A 17,411-nucleotide genomic window follows, 5' to 3' on the forward strand; every position below is an offset into this window, starting at 1 on the left:
ATGGTGTTCTCAGGGTGATGAGCAGTGTTGGCTTTGCGCCACCCATAGCGTTTTGCGCTAAGGCCAAAAAGTTAAATTTTGGTCTCATCAGACCAGAGAACCTTTTTCCACATGTTTGCGGTATCTCTTTTGGCAAAATCCAAACAGGATTAGATATGGGTTTTTTTCAGCAATGGCTTTCTTCTCGCCACTCTTCCATAAAGCCCCAGCTTTGTGGAGCGTCTGGGTTATAGCTGTCCCATGGACGGTTTCCCCCATCTCAGCTGTGGATCTCTCCAGCTCCTTCAGAGTTACCATTGGCCTCTTGGTTGCTTCTCTGACTGATGCCCTCCTTACCTGGTCACTGAGTTTTGGTGGACGGCCTTCTCTAGGCAGAGTTGCGGTTGTGCCATATTCTTTCCATTTTTTAATAATGGATTTAAAGGTGCTCTGGGGGATGTTGAAAGTTTGGGATATTTTTTTATAAACCAACCCTGCTTGGTGCTTCTCCAGAACTTTATCTCGGACTTGTTTTGATAGCTCCTTGGTCTTCATGATGCTGTTTAGATATGCTCTCTAACAAACTCTGGGGCCGTCCAGAAACAGGTGTATTTAATCTGAGATCATGTGACACTTTAATTGAACACAGGTGGATTCCATTCAACTAATTATGTGACTTCTGAAAGGAATTTGGTTGCACCAGAGCTTATTTAGGGGTGTCACAGCAAAGGGGGTGAATACCTATGCAATCGAGACTTTTCAGTTTTTTATTTGTAAATAGTTTTGAAAAATATGTAGATTTTTTTCCCCACTTCGACATTATGGACTATTTTGTGTAGATCAGTGACAAAAAATCCTAATTAAATCCATTTTAATTCCATGTTGTAACACTACAAAATGTGGAAAAGTCCAAGGGGGGTGAATACTTATGCAAGGCACTGTATATATCCTGATTAGATTTGTTGTTTGCTAGTTATATATTTATTGTTAAAAAAAAATTATCAAAAAAGCAAAGGTGAATAAATAAATAAATAAATATTGGTACTGAAGAATTTTAAACTTGGTGAGGGTTTCCCTAAGGACAGACTTTAGCTAGTAACAGTTGAGCTTTGACTTAAACTATAAAGGCCCAGTTCCAAAAACAACTTGACTCTTATGAGATGAATAGGAATCTCCCCACACTGCCTTCCCCACCCCAAGCACACATACTGTACTCCACGCATCTCCACATCCCCATTCACACAGTGCCTGCCTGCCTGCCTGCATGTCTAACCCTCTGACTGCCCACCTCCTAACAGGGACGAAGGAGCTCCACCCACCTGCACATAAAAGCCAAGTACACGCTGCCAGCAGCTGATCAGAGTGCCTTTCCAGTCCTCTGCTTGCAGTGATCGCTTCTCTTACTGGACCTCGCACAGCTTAAGGTAAGCAGTTATTTATTTATTTTTTGCCCCAATCAGATCTTTCTGTTAAGATTGCTGCTTGCAGCCAGCAGCCCTCAGTGCCACCTGTTCTGCTGGAACCTTTTTTTCTGGGTCTATATGAAAATTATACTGACCTGCTATTGCATATGACCAAGGGGTCTAAGGTGAGTGCAAGGGCTTTTGAAAAAATGAAGCTGGTTTGGGGGAAAGGTGCCGTTTAAAGGAAATATGCTGTTTGAAACTGTATTTTGTTTTGTATGAGGAAGTCGAGAAGTGCTTTCTTTATTCATGTATACAGAACAAAGTGTTACAAAGCACCAAAAGGTAGCAGAACCTTCTTTTGATTTATCACACTAGTCATGTCAATACAGAACATTTTCTCACTTTTAAAACCTGAACAGTTTTCTATTTCAATAGCATGGAATCCATTAAACATTGTGGTTGGAAATGATGTTGCTCCTGGTCATTATTCATAATCTGATGTAGTAACTTGTTTTATAGTGTTGCATTAACAGAAGCTTGAAAGCCTTGTGTTTTGGGAGATACTGTACAGTGCATGTTTTTGCAACTTGGATGCTAACACAACATTTAAAGGAAGTGCATCTGCTTTATTTCATGTTTTGTACTTTTAAGGCTGAGGTAATGTGAATCATCTATTAGGACAAAATATTCTGGGATTTACTGTAACTCTAGCAGAAAATCAAAAAGAGAACAGCAGGATTTTATATTGGAAGGATTTGTTTTTTTTATGATTATCTTCATATGTGCTGTAACTGATAAAAAGTTCTGTTCTGAGAATGAATGAAATTACAAATATGCTTAATGATAATTGCAAAATAAGGTTACCTCTACTGTGTATATGCACACGCGCATAGATAAATACTCATAATTCTAGACTAATCTTAAGATTTGCTTGTGTGTCTTCTGTAAGCAAATTGTGTGTTTCCAGCCCATTTATTCACCCTATTCAGCTGTACTTCAACATTTGATTTAAAACCTATTTTTGTATACTGTTACCTTTCCGCTATATTGCATGCTTTCATCAGCTGTTGTCTTGTTATGTGTTTCTGGTAACAAAAGGACAGGATTTTGTTGCTCAGGCTCCCCTTAGTTACCTCCTGGCACAAACCCCAGGTCTGGGCTGGTTGTCACTTTTCTTGTCTTGCTTCACAGAAGGCTTTATTTCTTGACCCCATAGCATGTGGAGTGGTACCTCTGTATCTAACCTCATAAAAAACCTGGGTCTCTTGGCGCACTCGGCTTCCACAAAGGTGCTTTATAAAGGTGCAGAATTTGAAACTCCGGTGTGGTCTCCCCTCAGCTGCACTTTCTTGGGGAAAAGTCAATTTCCTCTGGAATTTTGCGGCTAAGCCTTAACATCTGCAACGTGTGAACCGGGACCCTCGGCTCTGTTTGGTGCTTGCAGACAGTGTGTGTGTGAGAATGCTGAACGGCGCTCATCTCCCGGGTACTTCTGAAATGTCGTGTCAGTGTGATGAGTGACTTCGGAGGCTTAGGGCTGGGGTTAACATGCCAGCTCCATTCACATCCATGGTGCTGGTGCGGGCATTGGCAAAAAACTATTTGTCCAAAGCGTTTCAGCTGTTTGGGAAGGATGTACAAGGGAGGGACTCACCCTGAGAATGATCATCTCCTTCATAGACCCAGCTTCTGCCTCTGTTATTTTACTACTGGGTTAACCGAATGGTTCAACGCTAAAGTAGAAAAGTCTTTACTGTTTGCAGTCCCCACAGATGTCCGCACAGATGTCTGCGCTCCCCTTGTTTTGTGAGACAGACAACCCTTAAAAATAGTTTACTGCACTACACCCTGGTAAAAGCATAGCAACCAACAAGACAATGAAAAGAGAAGCATAGTAAAGCTTAGTATTAATGGTCAACTGCCAAAAAAGAAAACTGAAAATGTAACATGGTAACTGTTACATGGATATATAATTAAAATGAAATATTTTTTCAAATAAAAACAAGACAGACATAGTGTTAAAAATTGAAATAATATTAGCTATTTCTCTTTTTCAGTTGAAATGAGGTTTTAAGTAATTTGCTATATTTTCTTGCTAACTTGCCATTTAAATTGATTATTGCTTAGGAGTAAAAATAAAGCAGTTAAAAAAAAAACAATAGCCAACTTATGAATGTAGTCCTTATTTAATGTCAAATATATAGAACACACAAATCAATTAGTGTGCGTGTTTTAATGAAGAAATTCTAAAATAATACTAAAGTAAAATCCATTGACGAATGTTCTGAATGTAAGTCTATTAATATATAAAAGTTATGGATGATATTATCTATGAAATATATGCTGTTTCTATACACTCATTTTTACATTCCATAAATTGTCCACATTACTGTATATACAGTTACGGTATATGAAAAAGCTCCTGCACACTTCAAATATTATATATTCTTCTAAACCAAAACATGTGCATGCTGTGTGATTGTGTTAGTTTTATACTGTAGTATGCTGCTGAGGCAGAGCATTTTTCTTTCTGGTATTTCAGCAAATGTCCTCTTGCTTGACTTCTCGGCCTTATTGTGCCATGCAGTGCCCTAAAAAGGGTTCTTTAAAAACCTGCGTAGCTGTGGGAGATTTACAGGGTGCTGTGGAACATTCCTGTAAATAACTTTAAAGCAACTGATTGTCTTTCTGCAGGCGCAGTTAAGCCTGAGAATGACAAACATCCAAGGCCTCCTCACTTCTCCCTTTTTAGCAGGGGGCAGTCTGTGAGGTCACCTCCATCCTGAAGGGGTCAGTGTGGAAAGTCGTAGTCCGCTGATGCATTTAAACTGTAAAGTCACTGCTGGAAAGTCATTGGTCTGTTGTTATTTTTTCTTTTTTCTTATTCTTTTTATTACAGGAAATTCCAGCAATGACAGTCTGTTAGGTTAAATTATTGGTCTCTCTTAATTTAGGAGCAACTTTCTTTGTTGACGGGATTCTTTGTTGACGGGATTTTTAAGATAAAACATGCATGATGACTGTTTTTATATAAGCTTGATCCAGCATATAGAGCTCGGGAAAAAAAAAATTGGAAAGAAAACAGAACAAAGCCATCAGGTTGAGTACCTTGTGCTACAGTCTTCAGCTGTCTGATTGGCCCTAAAACAATAAAGCACTTAGAACACACTTATTACTGTCAGAAATGAGAACTGTTCTGCGGAAAAGTGGACCAGACACAACTATAAAGATCTGTGGACGTGTATCCCTCATTTCTTTTGGCTGGACAGCATGCCGCACACTGCGTTTTAACTCTTTTCAACTGGAAACAGTTGCATTTCTGTTTAGGAGAACATTCTTCTGTGGATCAGATTGTATCTCTGATTGTCTGGAGATACTCTCCTTTTGTTATCTACATGTTGTGTGCAATGTATTAAACATGGAATCATCTCAATTTGAGATAAAATAACTAATGTTTTAATTGTGTGCTAGAAATGTATTTTTGGCCGCTACTGTAGGTCTGTTCTCTATGCCAGGTATGTTCCAAGTTTAATAGGTAAAATCAATGAATTTAGAAAATTTGCCTGAACAAAGACCATGGCTGGGTCCACTTTGTTCACCTCTGCTCTGTGCAGATCTGCTCACCCCTCTGAGCTTCCAGCTACATTAGTTAAGCTGTGTCAGGCTGAAATGCTGGAAAGTTGATCACAGGAACAGAGAAATTACAGCATTTCTTCCAATAGCTAACTGGAGGAGTTGTTTGTTTGTTTTGACACCCATCATTCATGACGACACAGGATTACTGCAGCACTGTCTGTAGAATAGACTCTGCAAAAGAGGAATTCAATGTACTGTTAAAAAAAAGGTTAATCAGGCTAATTAAAGTGCATTATGCAAAATTCTTCATGGTGTAGATAGTGTTAACTATGGTTACTATTTAGGACACAGCACAACGGATAGGACTAGGAGGATAGATGGAAGTTGAAGAGAAACAAAAAACAGTCCAATTTTGAAACATTTTCTCTAGAATAAAAGAATGCATATTTATAAATAGAGTTAATATAAGGACACCTCACTGCACTATTTGAAATGTCTTTAGAACAGATGGGTGAAATGTACAGTAGCATGCTCAGTCTATGGTACAATGATACTGCAATGCAATACTATTGTGTAATGGTGGTATGTCACAATATGAACCACCATGGGACCATTCTACCAGTGTAGCTACCCTTATGTTCAGAACCATTACAATGCTATTGTAGTGTCACTGCATTGCCACTGAAGATCATTTGGTAAGAACATTAGTCGGGATTTTGTCCTGTGCCGTAGCAGTTGAGGTATTGTTTTCCCCTCCAAATGGCTATTTTCCCCTTTTCCCAAAGCATTCCCAATTGAAGATCTCCGATATGGAAATCATATCAGCATTATTACATGATCAGTTGACAAACATCTGCATGTTTGCATCACAAAACCTCCGTCGATAAAGTCAAGGGGAAAATCCTGCACATTGTCTACAAAATGTACAAAATAAAACGTGGTCCAATAGTACATGCCCTATTTGAACAATGCTATTTTTTTCAATGAGGTTTTACAGTCCACCAGATGCTTTAACAGTGCTCGACTATAAGACACCTCATGCAACTTGAAGCTTTTACTGCACAACATTTTATTTTTTAGTTCACACTCTAAAATTTCTTTCCAGCTTTGCAGTCTAAACAGTGTTTTCTTCTTTACTTCTGGCCCATCGGTGAATTTCTTCCCTGTGTACATTTCTTAAAGCAATGCCCATACACACTGCAATACTGCAATATTGCTTATCTTTGCATTGAACTGAAACATAAAGTACATAATGTTACAGCTTCAGGGATAAAATGAAAATGCCCAAAGCCATTTAAAATGCAGGAAAAAGTACTGAAAGTTATTTCAAGTGATCCAGGAAGAAAGGACACAGCACAAGGTCCAATACATCGTACAGGTATTGTTATAGCTTATATGGAGAATCTAGCTCTTTAAAGAGTTAGATTCATTGAACCTTCTCCTCTATTTAGTCTCTCAGCTGCTATGTCTTATAACTGCTGTCTGTTTTTACATATAGAACTGTCAGAAGTTGTTGTTGCAGGCTGCCGTCTAAGCTGTCAGAAGCTGTCTAGATTATGTTCTGTTACTTAGCAATGATTGCAAGAGGGGAAATGTTTGTTGTAAGCATACTATGGACGACATACCTGTACTTGATATGATTCCAAGTTGCAATAGCTTTCTCTTCACTGTACAGGACAGCATTAGCTCCTAAAGCATTACATTCAAAAAGGATTCTGCTGTAACAGTCTTCATTTTTTTAATATGGGAAATATTATGTTAAAGGAGAAACATTAAGAGAGAGATACAGATGCGCATTATTAAAATAGTGAGTTTTCAGTTTATCAATTACTTGTCATCCTCATATATATATATATATATATATATATATGGGTCTTTTAAATGCTCTATCCTAATTGCTCAAAACAGATCACATGGGGCGAATCACTTGTAGACATCCATACGCCACTAGAATTTAAGAAAAAAAAAACGGTAGCCCTATTTAAATTCGCAATAAAGATGACTGTATCAATTTAGATCTTTTGGGAAACCAAACTCTAGATGAGATTTTGGATGAGTCTAAATCAGATACCAACACTTAAAGTGGTGAAAAAAAAGTAATACTGCTAGACATCGAACTTACCGAAGCACAGCTGGGCATCGGGTGTCCTTTTTATGCCACTGTCAAAATGCAAACAACATCTTTGTTGCCACTGGAAATGGTACCACAAATCTGGCATGGATACCTCCTGTCACTACTCCCGGATGACAAAGGACGATTAAAAAAATAATAATAATAATCTTCCCCAACACTGTCACCTGACACTGCCGCAGGTCTTGTGAGAAATGTTTGTTTTGATGTGCAACTAAATATGGCCAGACGTGGCAAAGAAGGTCTACGTGATTGTCCAGCTGCACTTCCTCAGACAATGACAAGGACAACAATGAATCAAACACCACGTTGCTCGAAATCGCTTGCTGCAGCGCCACCTACTGTTCAGAAAGAACATCTAAAAAAAGGGCCCGTAAATCTTCAAAGCTGCAATTTCAATGGCAGTGTTCAATTTAACATTAAACTATATATATATATATATATATATATATATATATATATATATATATATATATAACCATATTTTGGGATTACTAGTACCATGTGCCACAGTCTGAAGGTCAGATTCTTGTTAGCATTCTCTACCTTCTGTCTAGACTGCTCTGGGGTAACTCTAGATCTTCCCTTTTTTGCATTGTACTGTATGTAGCAGAGGAGACAGATGGCATTGAAAGCACACTGTGCAGCAGTGCCATCCAGTCAAAAAAGATTTCCTTCTATATCAAATAGAAATACGAGCCCATTGAAAACCCATTGTTGTCTATCTCTCACTGCAGGTTTCAGAGTTGGAGGCTTTCCCCAGTGCAATCTCAAAGTAAGTGCAGAGAGAGTTTCAATGAGAACACTTTGGGGTGCCTGACTAGAAATCCCACAAAGATGCAAGACAAGGTAAGGCAGTTTTTTTTGTTTGCTTTTTAATGTACAAGGCATCACATCCAAGGCATCTAGTTTTTTAAATCATTAAAAAGTGTTCAAGTTTATAATTCATGAGAGTTGGAGTTCAGAAGTCTACTTGTTTAGTCCTGTTCAATTTATTCAATATGGGCTATTAATATTCATCAAGGCCCCATGAATTAGGATATTTTTTCAGTGTGCATGTTACAGCCAGAATGAAATGTCAACACTTGCTGATGGTTAAACATTGTGATGGGTGGCTGGAGCAGAGGGTAATAACCACAACTGTGTACTTTTATATCTGGGGGGGATTTTAAAGATATTTTAGTCCCTTTTTTCTGAAATGAATAAATGCCTGCTTCAGTTACAAACATACAACCTTTATGGTATGGTTCTTAAAGAGTAAGTGGCGGGGTTCCGAAAAATATAGCATTACACGTCCCCACGTGTTTCTACAACTGCTTAAATAATGTAGCTGTAATTTTTCTTTTCACTGTTAATATCCTGACAACCTTTTACACTTATAACTTTAAAGTCTGTTTCAAAGCTGTTTTAAAAATGTCCACTGTAGTGCACTGATAATGTAAGGATTATTGCCCACATTGTGAAACAGGTAACACAGCGATAACGATCCATGGTGTGGCACGGAACAGAAAAGCAGGAGCACTTGTTGTTATGCTTATTTTTGTTTATTTGTTAATCGCTCTTCCTGCAGTGATTTAGAGGACAGATCTCAAACCCCTAGAGCAGACATTTTGAAAAGAGCTGTGAAATAATAAATAAGTGTTTCTCCTTTCAGATCTTACATCTATGCCACACCTACATGTTGATTTCCATTACGAGAGTAGATGTTAAAACTTCATGCTGATTTGAACTCTGCTTTCGCCAAGATAAGCCCCAACTAAGACGTAGCTTTACAGTAAACTAATGTGATCCATCTGCGTCTCCATCCATTTGCGTTTCGTTCCATCTGATGATGTAGATATCCTTCTGCCTGGTGTTGATGGCTGAAGTGTAATGCTGGCTCCAGGGATCAGCTTATTTTGCCTCCCCAGTGCATGAGCACACACAACGGCTGCGATGCTGGCTCCGGGGATCAACCACAGTGTGGTCTCCCCAGAGCATCAGCATGACAACCGTCTGGATTGAGCTAAATTGGGTACATCTCTGGGGTCTTCAAGTGGGCACCTTCCATCCTCTGTATTTTGTCGACTAGCCCACAGCATCTCAAGAGGGCTCGATGGTGATTCTGGCGTCCCACCATCACCCCCTTCCGCCCCCCACTCAACTCAGCCCAGCTTACTTACCCGTACATCAGCGTTTCTTTCTTTCTATTGTGCTTGAGATCCCCAGCCAGAATCTTTCCGTCTCAACCACAGCCAGTTGCTACTCCTCTCTGCTGCTTCAGATAAGTTCTTCATTGTGCGACGCAACTCTTGGCCACTGAATCTGAGGTCTCTGAGAAACCGGGTTGTAGAGTGTGCCACAAATCCTCGACAACCCATCTTCACTGGGTAAACCCGGACTCTCCATCCTCGCTATTCCGCTTCATCAGCTAGTTGAGCATACCGCAGTATCTTCCTCTCATATGCCTCATCTACAGCATCCTCCCATGGCACTGTTAACTCTACCAGGTGAACAAGGCATGCTTTTCCAGACTACAAGACAACATCTGGTCAAAGGTTAGTGATAGCAATCTCAGGTGGAAAAATAAGCCGTTGACCAACATCTGCCAGCATTTTCCAGTCTCTAGCAGCTTCTAGTTGTCCTGGGCGAGGCTTGGTTTTAACACCTTTTCTTGGTGGTTGCTCTCCTGGGCGGAGGAATGTTGTCTTTTGTGTGTAATGTTTTGATGGAACTGGTGGCAACTTATTGGTCATGTTACGCTTGTCTTTACTTATATCTAGAGAAACGCTTACTATATCTACTTGCCATAGAAGTATTATGGAGAGTATGAGCCATTTTATAAAAATGATTTGCGACAACTCGCAATTGTAAGCACTTCGCAAATAAAAAATTGAATTTCATAAAACTTTCACCAGAAACCTGCGACAGCCAGACAGCAGCCGCAAGTTGCAATTTTCATTGCAGATCCTATTAGAACATACAAGGGCGCTCATACTACTAGCCAAAACTACTAGTCAGATCCTCTTGATGCATATTCAGACTCCAAATTAATATCAAAGTACTGATTGCCAAGAAGGGAGATAACTAATCTTAGGGTGGTCAAACGTATTTTAGATTTAAACAGAAACAAATCTAAATGGATTTTTTATGAATCAGTTTTAACCTTGTTTTGCTCTCAATACCAGCAACAGCTACTTAACCAATTATATTTAGACAGTTGTTTCCTCATTTGAGGTCTTTTTCATCTCCCTTCTTCTTTTCCATCTCCCTTCTTCTTTTCCCTTCTTTTAATTTCGTTCTGCTTGCTAGATCTATCGTTTTTTTCTATTTCAGGTAACGTTCTCTGCTCCACCCCTGATTATGTGCCACTTTTTTTCTTCTTCTCTTCGTTAGTTAAATTTCCAGACAACTTCCAAATAGAACAGATTTGTGTTCGCCAGCCATTTCTATAATTGTATCAATTTCTTCTTTGAAAAAAATAGTTTTCCTTTGCACCCCTGCCATTGTGTAATCGGTCACTGGGCTTCAAAGTGGATTACCGAGTAAATGATTTTTTTGAGCGCAGATCGCAAAACAGTGATCGCAAGAGACGGCACTTGCAAAGTGATTTATGAAACACATGCAGCAACGACATCTGTGTCCTCGCAAATTTATCGCAACCACATCACAATCGCAGGAATTTTATGAAACGGGCCCCAGGATTAGAAAATGCATGGAGGAGCTTGTCCTTCTCGCCTGCAGTATGTCTCACTTATATTTTGACATGCACATAAGATGCAGGTCTGTATATTTTGTATACAACTGTAAGTCGCCCTGGATAAATAAATAAAAATAATAATATTGCTCTACTTAATAACACTGATATCTATAGTTTGGTATGTGCAGCTCTTGTGGGGTGTGTATGCTACTAACATTACTAACAATTCTATACAAGCCGTGGAAGAAAATGTGCAGATTTTTAATGGAATCAAGGGAATGGGAGAAATAGGTGAGACAGTTAGGAATTTGCATCTTTTTGGACTGGGAACTTTTTTTGAACAGTAGGCCTATGACTCATACCTGGAGTGAATGCTTTTCCACTGCCTAGGCCAGTTTGGCCAGTTTTTGTGCTGTCACACTCTCTTTAGCATGTTAAGATACTGTGGTGGAGGTATCTGTTTCCAAACATCAGTTTAAAAAGAAAATTAATACAATACTGTATCCCCTGCTGCACTATCCCAAAAAATCCTAAATCAGTAAGGAAGAATAACAGTTCTAACCATCCATAAGTTAAAAATCAGAGTTGTAAGGTAAAACTATGTCAAGTAGATAAACGTTTCGGTTAGTGCCTTCTTCACCACACAGTACAAAAATGTGTCTACCTGAGCAACTCAGTGCATCTCTCTCTCTCTCTCTCTCTCTCTCTCTCTCTCTCTCTCTCTCTCTCTCTCTCACAATTTAAACAGTGGTGGTATTTACATCTGCCACAGTTTAGATCAACTGAATGGTTGAAATTAAGGTCAGGTTGTTGTCATTTAGGCTGCTTTGTGTGTGGAATTATTTCATTTCTGTGAAGAAGCCAATCAATTTATAAGGAAGCCTACTGATATTTTTGTAGTGCAGTTGTGTGAAATACTATATGCAGGTGTTTTAGATTGCTAACAACTGAGGATTGGAGGAGCGGATGTGCTCGTTAACCTAGGGGTCATGAGCGAGGATATAAATAGGGGTCATAGCGTACGTGATCTGTTCCTTTTGTGAATGGTTAGGAAAGAACCTAAAAGGTTTCCATGCATGTAATAACTGTGAGTGTTCTGTTAGTCTGTCTTGTAAATGTTGTTTGTTTGTTTCGTTTGTCTAAAAGATGACTAACACGAACCAGAGCTGCAGCCGCAGGCCAGCATTAAACCCGGACACCAGCACTTCACTTTCCACTGAGAACTGTCTTTTCACCACAAGCACTTAAATCACGCACCGTAGGAACTGTGTCTGTGTCTTTGTGTTTTGTGTGGGTGATAAAACTGGACTTTTTGGTTGAGGGTCAAACCCATGGGATTTTACAAAACCGAAGTTATACACGCCGCTGTAATCACTTCCAGCATTATTATTTACAGGTGTTTGCCATAAGGCTCTGGACATTGTAGTAATTTATAAATAAACACCCTTGCACCTGTCAGTAATTGTCAGTGTGATTTGTACCTGCACTGCACTCACCTGTATCCACTCACCACTTTGCCACAATACCACTGTACAAAAAGGTCTTTCTCCCCTTGTACCGGTAGTTAAAAGTGTTCCCCTTACCTCATCTCACCTGCAGGGATCAGGCGCATTACTTATCACAGTATGACCCGTGATGCTCTTCAATCTCAGCAGGTAGTTTTTAACAATTGAATCCCATTGTCTTGTCCTTCACAAAGGGACCCACATGATCCATCAACAAGACACATGTTGTGTTTGAAGTCTATTATGGAACCAAGATTGAGAAGAGAGGTTCTCAACCCACTGCCTAATTCACTGCGCTAAATGGGTTATATTATTGATTTCTGTTGTGCTACAAAAAAGCAACGGATTCTAAAGCTACAGTTGTAGCAATGTGTAGAAGCAGCTTCTTTGCCAGATCAGTTTTACAACTTGACAAAACACATCTTTTTGAGTAATCACAGGAACGAGGTTCAAGATGCTTTCCTTCCTTGTTGTACTCTATTATTTTGTAGATGCAGTTCTGGTGCCTTTTCAAACATACTCAATTTCTATATCTACATAGCTTATTTGGAAAAGTGCAGAAGGGATTAAGACTTTAAGTTAATCATGGTGGAAAACTAATAACAAGGGGGCGATTTCCAAACATTACTCCAAAGTTGACATGTAAATATTGACATATATATATTAAAAACAGGTCACTTGCTTACTTCAGACAAGGGCCTTTCTAATGGGATAATTAGTGTGGTTTATAATAACATTATATTGTATAAAAAAAGTCAAAGGATACAGCCTACCTCAATACACAATATGTCCAACCACAGATCTCCAACACTGGAGTCTTGAGGATCTCAGGTCACTTCTTGGTAATGATGGTGGCCGACAATTCATCTTAGTGTGTGAGGAAACAAAAAAACAGCTTTGTCTGAAGGAAGTCATGCACCGCTTGAACTTACTGTAGAGAAGAGCAGATAGGAGCCATGGAAAAAAAGTTACTCCAACTCCATCTCATCCACTTTAGCTGACAGAAGCAATGTCTGTTTTGCACAGGAAAAGGCATTTAAAATATTTACTGAAAAAAGTAGGAATGACATCTCGCCAAGGTATGGTTATAGTTTATATAGTGAATGAGAGTCAAGTGGCAAATAAATCTTTAACAGCACATGGGTTGTCTTCCTTCTTCATTGTATGCATTTGGAGTACTGACATAATGCAACAATATTTTTTATGCCATTGAAAAACGTCTCATTTAGGAAACCCCTTTATCATACTTAACTTCTAATTAAAATAACGTTTGGTCACAGATGAGCTATACATTTAAAAAATGGTCTCAAATAAACCATAGTAAACGCAGCATATAAAGTGTATTACACAGACCTTTATTGCATAAATTTAAGAGTAAAAATAATATGCACAGAACAAAACATTAGATAGTTGAACAGAACTAACTTGCACTTATTATTTGGAGTCTGAGCCCCCCTCTCCTGCTTCAGCATTCTGGAAAGCAAGGTAGACGGGCCCGCTTCGTCCTGACGTGGAGACTTTAGCCGTCGGCAGGGTATTGTGCACAATATTCATGAAGTGTTTTTCTCTTGGGCCCCATTTTCAAATCAAACTAGTAACTGTCACCGTATACTTGAGGTGACTGACAGTGACCCCCAGCCATTCGCGGAACGGAGACGGGAGACAGCAAGTATAAAAACTACACAAACTAGAGATGATTTCTAAATGATTATTTTTGGTAAGAAAATAAAAAATAGCGAGTGGTTTTACTGATGTTTATCGTATATAAATTTACTTTATTAATCTGTATTAATAAACAAGCAAATACCTTTTGATGTTTTCTTCTTTCCGCTCCACCCCCCTACATGACAAGGCGTTGTGGCTTGCTGTTGAATATAGCAATAATACTGTCATAGTCCAGTGAATCACACAGTTCCGTTTCGAATGACAACAGTGACAGATTATTGAGGCGACTTGTGAACATTGATGCTCTTGTTGCTGTCTTGATCCGATTCCTAGTAGAGAAGAGCCTTTCCACACTGCAGGTTGTCATGGGAACAGTGATCAGTGCTCTTGAAAGGGCGATAACATTTGGGAAAATATCCAAATTGCGATTATCAAATACTTTGATGAGTGATGGGTAACTAAGTATTTATTTTAACTATTTGTTTGTATAACCTCCTAATTTCGAAATGTAATTCTATAATGATTTTTCATTTTATTTCATTTTATATTTGCATTTAGTTTTATTTTGTTTTATATGTTGCATTTTGTTTTATTTTGTGCTATTTCGTATTTGCGAAAACACGGGGCTCTACATTCCTCCATTACAAGAGGAAACGATGTCTTACTGACCTTAGAAAAGATTACCTTGTTTTCGAAACAGCGTAGAATCATTGCCCCAGCAGAATTTGGCTGGTGTAAATTCTTCAGAGTGGTGGTTTCCAAGTACTGCACCAGGGGTATTCAGGTTTCTGTGGAATCACATCAAAGAGGACTGTATTCAAAGTGGAGTAAGGCAGAGTAAAAGGGAAATAAATACTAACACAGATGATTTTCATTTGGGCCAGTTTCATTCTGCTTGGAACTACCTCAATGAAACCCTTTGATACCCAAAAGTCAATTAAAACAGACAGCAATAAACCTGGTAGCTGGCCCACTTAATAAAAGGATGTCCCATAATTGTAATGTAACATGTTTTGGTTCATCTATTTTTACACACTGTATTAGCACAAAGTACTGCAGTGATTTCTAAACCTAAAATCCCCCCAACACTGAAGCTGTCTTTGTGGAACACTCCCTGCTGTGCTAATTATTCCCAAAGCTTACCTAGTCCCTATCTTTATCATCTTATATTGTGTCACACATTTGGGTCACACATTTTCAAAGACAGCATCTGTGTAGTGTATATAGGCCACCCAACTTAGTAAAACTGAAATTGAAGACATAATAAGTTAGAAATGGATGGCTTGAAGTTCCTGTTAGTCACAGAATCTATTGCTGCACGAAACGATTATTCGGGTTGCGCTCCATTGAGGTGCTGACACTCAGATGGGAGCCATTGGTGTTGATTGGGCTACTTTACCATTCAAAATGAAACAAGAAAGAAACAGTTGCTTGGATTTGTGGTAACTGCTGCTATTCTTAGACACAGCAATCATCACATCTCCAAGCAGCTGTTTTCTTCAGCTGTTTCCCTTGGAATGGTAAATTAGCCCAATGAACACCAATGACCCTCACCTGTGGAGAGCTTCATCCAAATAATCGAATAATCAGTCTGTGCAGCTCCAACAGACTCTCCAGTTGAGAATATGTCACAATTTACATAATTAACTTTTGGCTAATTTCAGACGCCCGTAATGATGTCATAGTTTAATGCCTGTAAGTACTATAAATGAAGTGGATAATTTCACCCTACGGTACCACAGTACATGCCACGTACCTTAACACAGACTCTACAGTAAGATGCTAGGCTGTTTCATCAACATGCTCACTAGTGAACTGAATGATATTCAGAGGGCCTTTTGTACATTAGTACTGCTGTGGTCTGGAGCTGTGTCTAGGGCAGCAGTGTGGAGTAGTGGTTAGGGCTCTGGACTCTTGACTGGAGGGTTGTGGGTTCAATCCCCAGTGGGGGACACTGCTGTTGTACCCTTGAGCAAGGTACTTTACCTAGATTGCTCCAGTAAAAACCCAACTGTATAAATGGGTAATTGTATGTGAAATAATGTATAATGTGATATCTTGTAACAATTGTAAGTCGCCCTGGATAAGGGCGTCTGCTAAGAAATAAATAATAATAATAATAATAATAATAATAATAAGGGAAAGAATTGCAGGGAAGTTCCCTAATTGAAACAAGACCGAAGCTGGCAAGACATAGTCCATCCTTCTGTGAAAGTACATACTCAGACAAAGAACAAAGAACTCCAGACTTCTTGTGCTGACATAACCCAATGGAAAATGTGTATGATCTATGTTGAGGCTAATACAAGTGAGTCACTTGAGGTATTATTATCTACATCCATTCACAGGGTGAGCCAGCCTTGTTGCAACTCATTCAGATCCCATTGTGTATGGGAACCATCCAGACTGTAGAAATGGATAACGGGACATAGTTGTAAAATGAGTTTACATCAATATGCAAAAAAAAAAAAAATGTTATGAGACAATCCAGTGACCTGTAAAAAGTCTGTTTAAAGGTTTAAACAACTTATAGCACACAATACTTCACAGGATAAATAATAGGATAAATTAAATAAAAACAAGAGTTACGATAAAGACTGATAAACATGGATGGACAGACCCGAAGATAGATGCTGTCTACTGACATGCCTTTGATTTCCTTATTCACAGCACGTTGGTGGTGTGGATTACAATATCAGAGAATCAGTAAGACACACACAGACACAGACCCCTCTCCCACTTAAATGGGCGGACACTCATTTACATGTTAGCTTCAGATTTAGCTTGCAAAATACGGATTTATTTTGCAAAAAACAGATTTATTTTTTCAGATTTACTTGAAAACGACAAAGATTTAAGTTACTTTAAAATGCTGAAAGGTCATGTATTTGAGATTTATCTGTTAGCTAAATGTTGGATGCCTAGTGTAAAAAAAAAAGATTTAAGTTCCATATATTTTTTCACAGATTTATTTGTTGATTCACAGATTTAAAGAGTCAGCTAAATGTTGACTCGCCAAGTGTAAAAAAAAAGATTTAAAGACTGAAGCATTTTTTTCCAAATTTAATTGTCATATTGACTTTAAATGTTGAATTTGTGATACACATTTTCAATATTTATAAACAATATCTAAAAGTACACATTTCAAAACTTTTAAATATGTTTTTGTTAACATTTATGTATTGAGCTAAATCTAGAAAAATATTTAAGTTCAATCTGGAAAAAATATATATTTGTGCTTTTTTTTCGACACCTGGCACCCCTTTGATCTGATTATGGACAAAAAAAGCTTTTATTGACTTGACTAAGTGCATGTTATCATCTGATAGCTGGGTATTGTTTTTAAATAATTAAAAATACCTACTTCACTTTGACTGATTAAAAAAAAAAAAAGAAAATGCAATGAAATGAAATTAAAAAAATCTCATATACTTTAAAACTGAATATTAAAAATACATATTTTGTGCAGC

General features: G+C 38.4%; 1 protein-coding gene and 1 long non-coding RNA gene across 2 annotated transcripts in view; one reads left to right on the plus strand and one right to left on the minus strand.

Annotated features, from left to right (window-relative positions):
* Positions 1–1,316: 1,316 nt before the first annotated feature.
* Positions 1,317–17,411, plus strand: part of LOC117407538 (collagen alpha-1(VIII) chain-like) — a 37,808-nt gene continuing 21,713 nt past the window's right edge. Inside the window, exons 1-2 of the mRNA XM_034012675.3 lie at positions 1,317–1,403; positions 7,830–7,941. Coding sequence (XP_033868566.1) covers positions 7,930–7,941 — 12 coding nt within the window. The 5' untranslated portion in view covers positions 1,317–1,403; positions 7,830–7,929. The remainder of the gene's footprint in view (positions 1,404–7,829; positions 7,942–17,411) is intronic.
* Positions 3,617–14,317, minus strand: LOC131737791 (uncharacterized). Its single transcript, XR_009329415.1, has 3 exons — positions 14,084–14,317; positions 13,050–13,143; positions 3,617–5,192 (listed from the first exon to the last, which is right to left on the minus strand). It is a non-coding gene; the product is annotated as an uncharacterized LOC131737791 (long non-coding RNA).

Source organism: Acipenser ruthenus, chromosome 8 (genome assembly GCF_902713425.1).
Source record: "Acipenser ruthenus chromosome 8, fAciRut3.2 maternal haplotype, whole genome shotgun sequence".
In the NCBI taxonomy this organism is placed as follows: Eukaryota; Metazoa; Chordata; class Actinopteri; order Acipenseriformes; family Acipenseridae; genus Acipenser; species Acipenser ruthenus.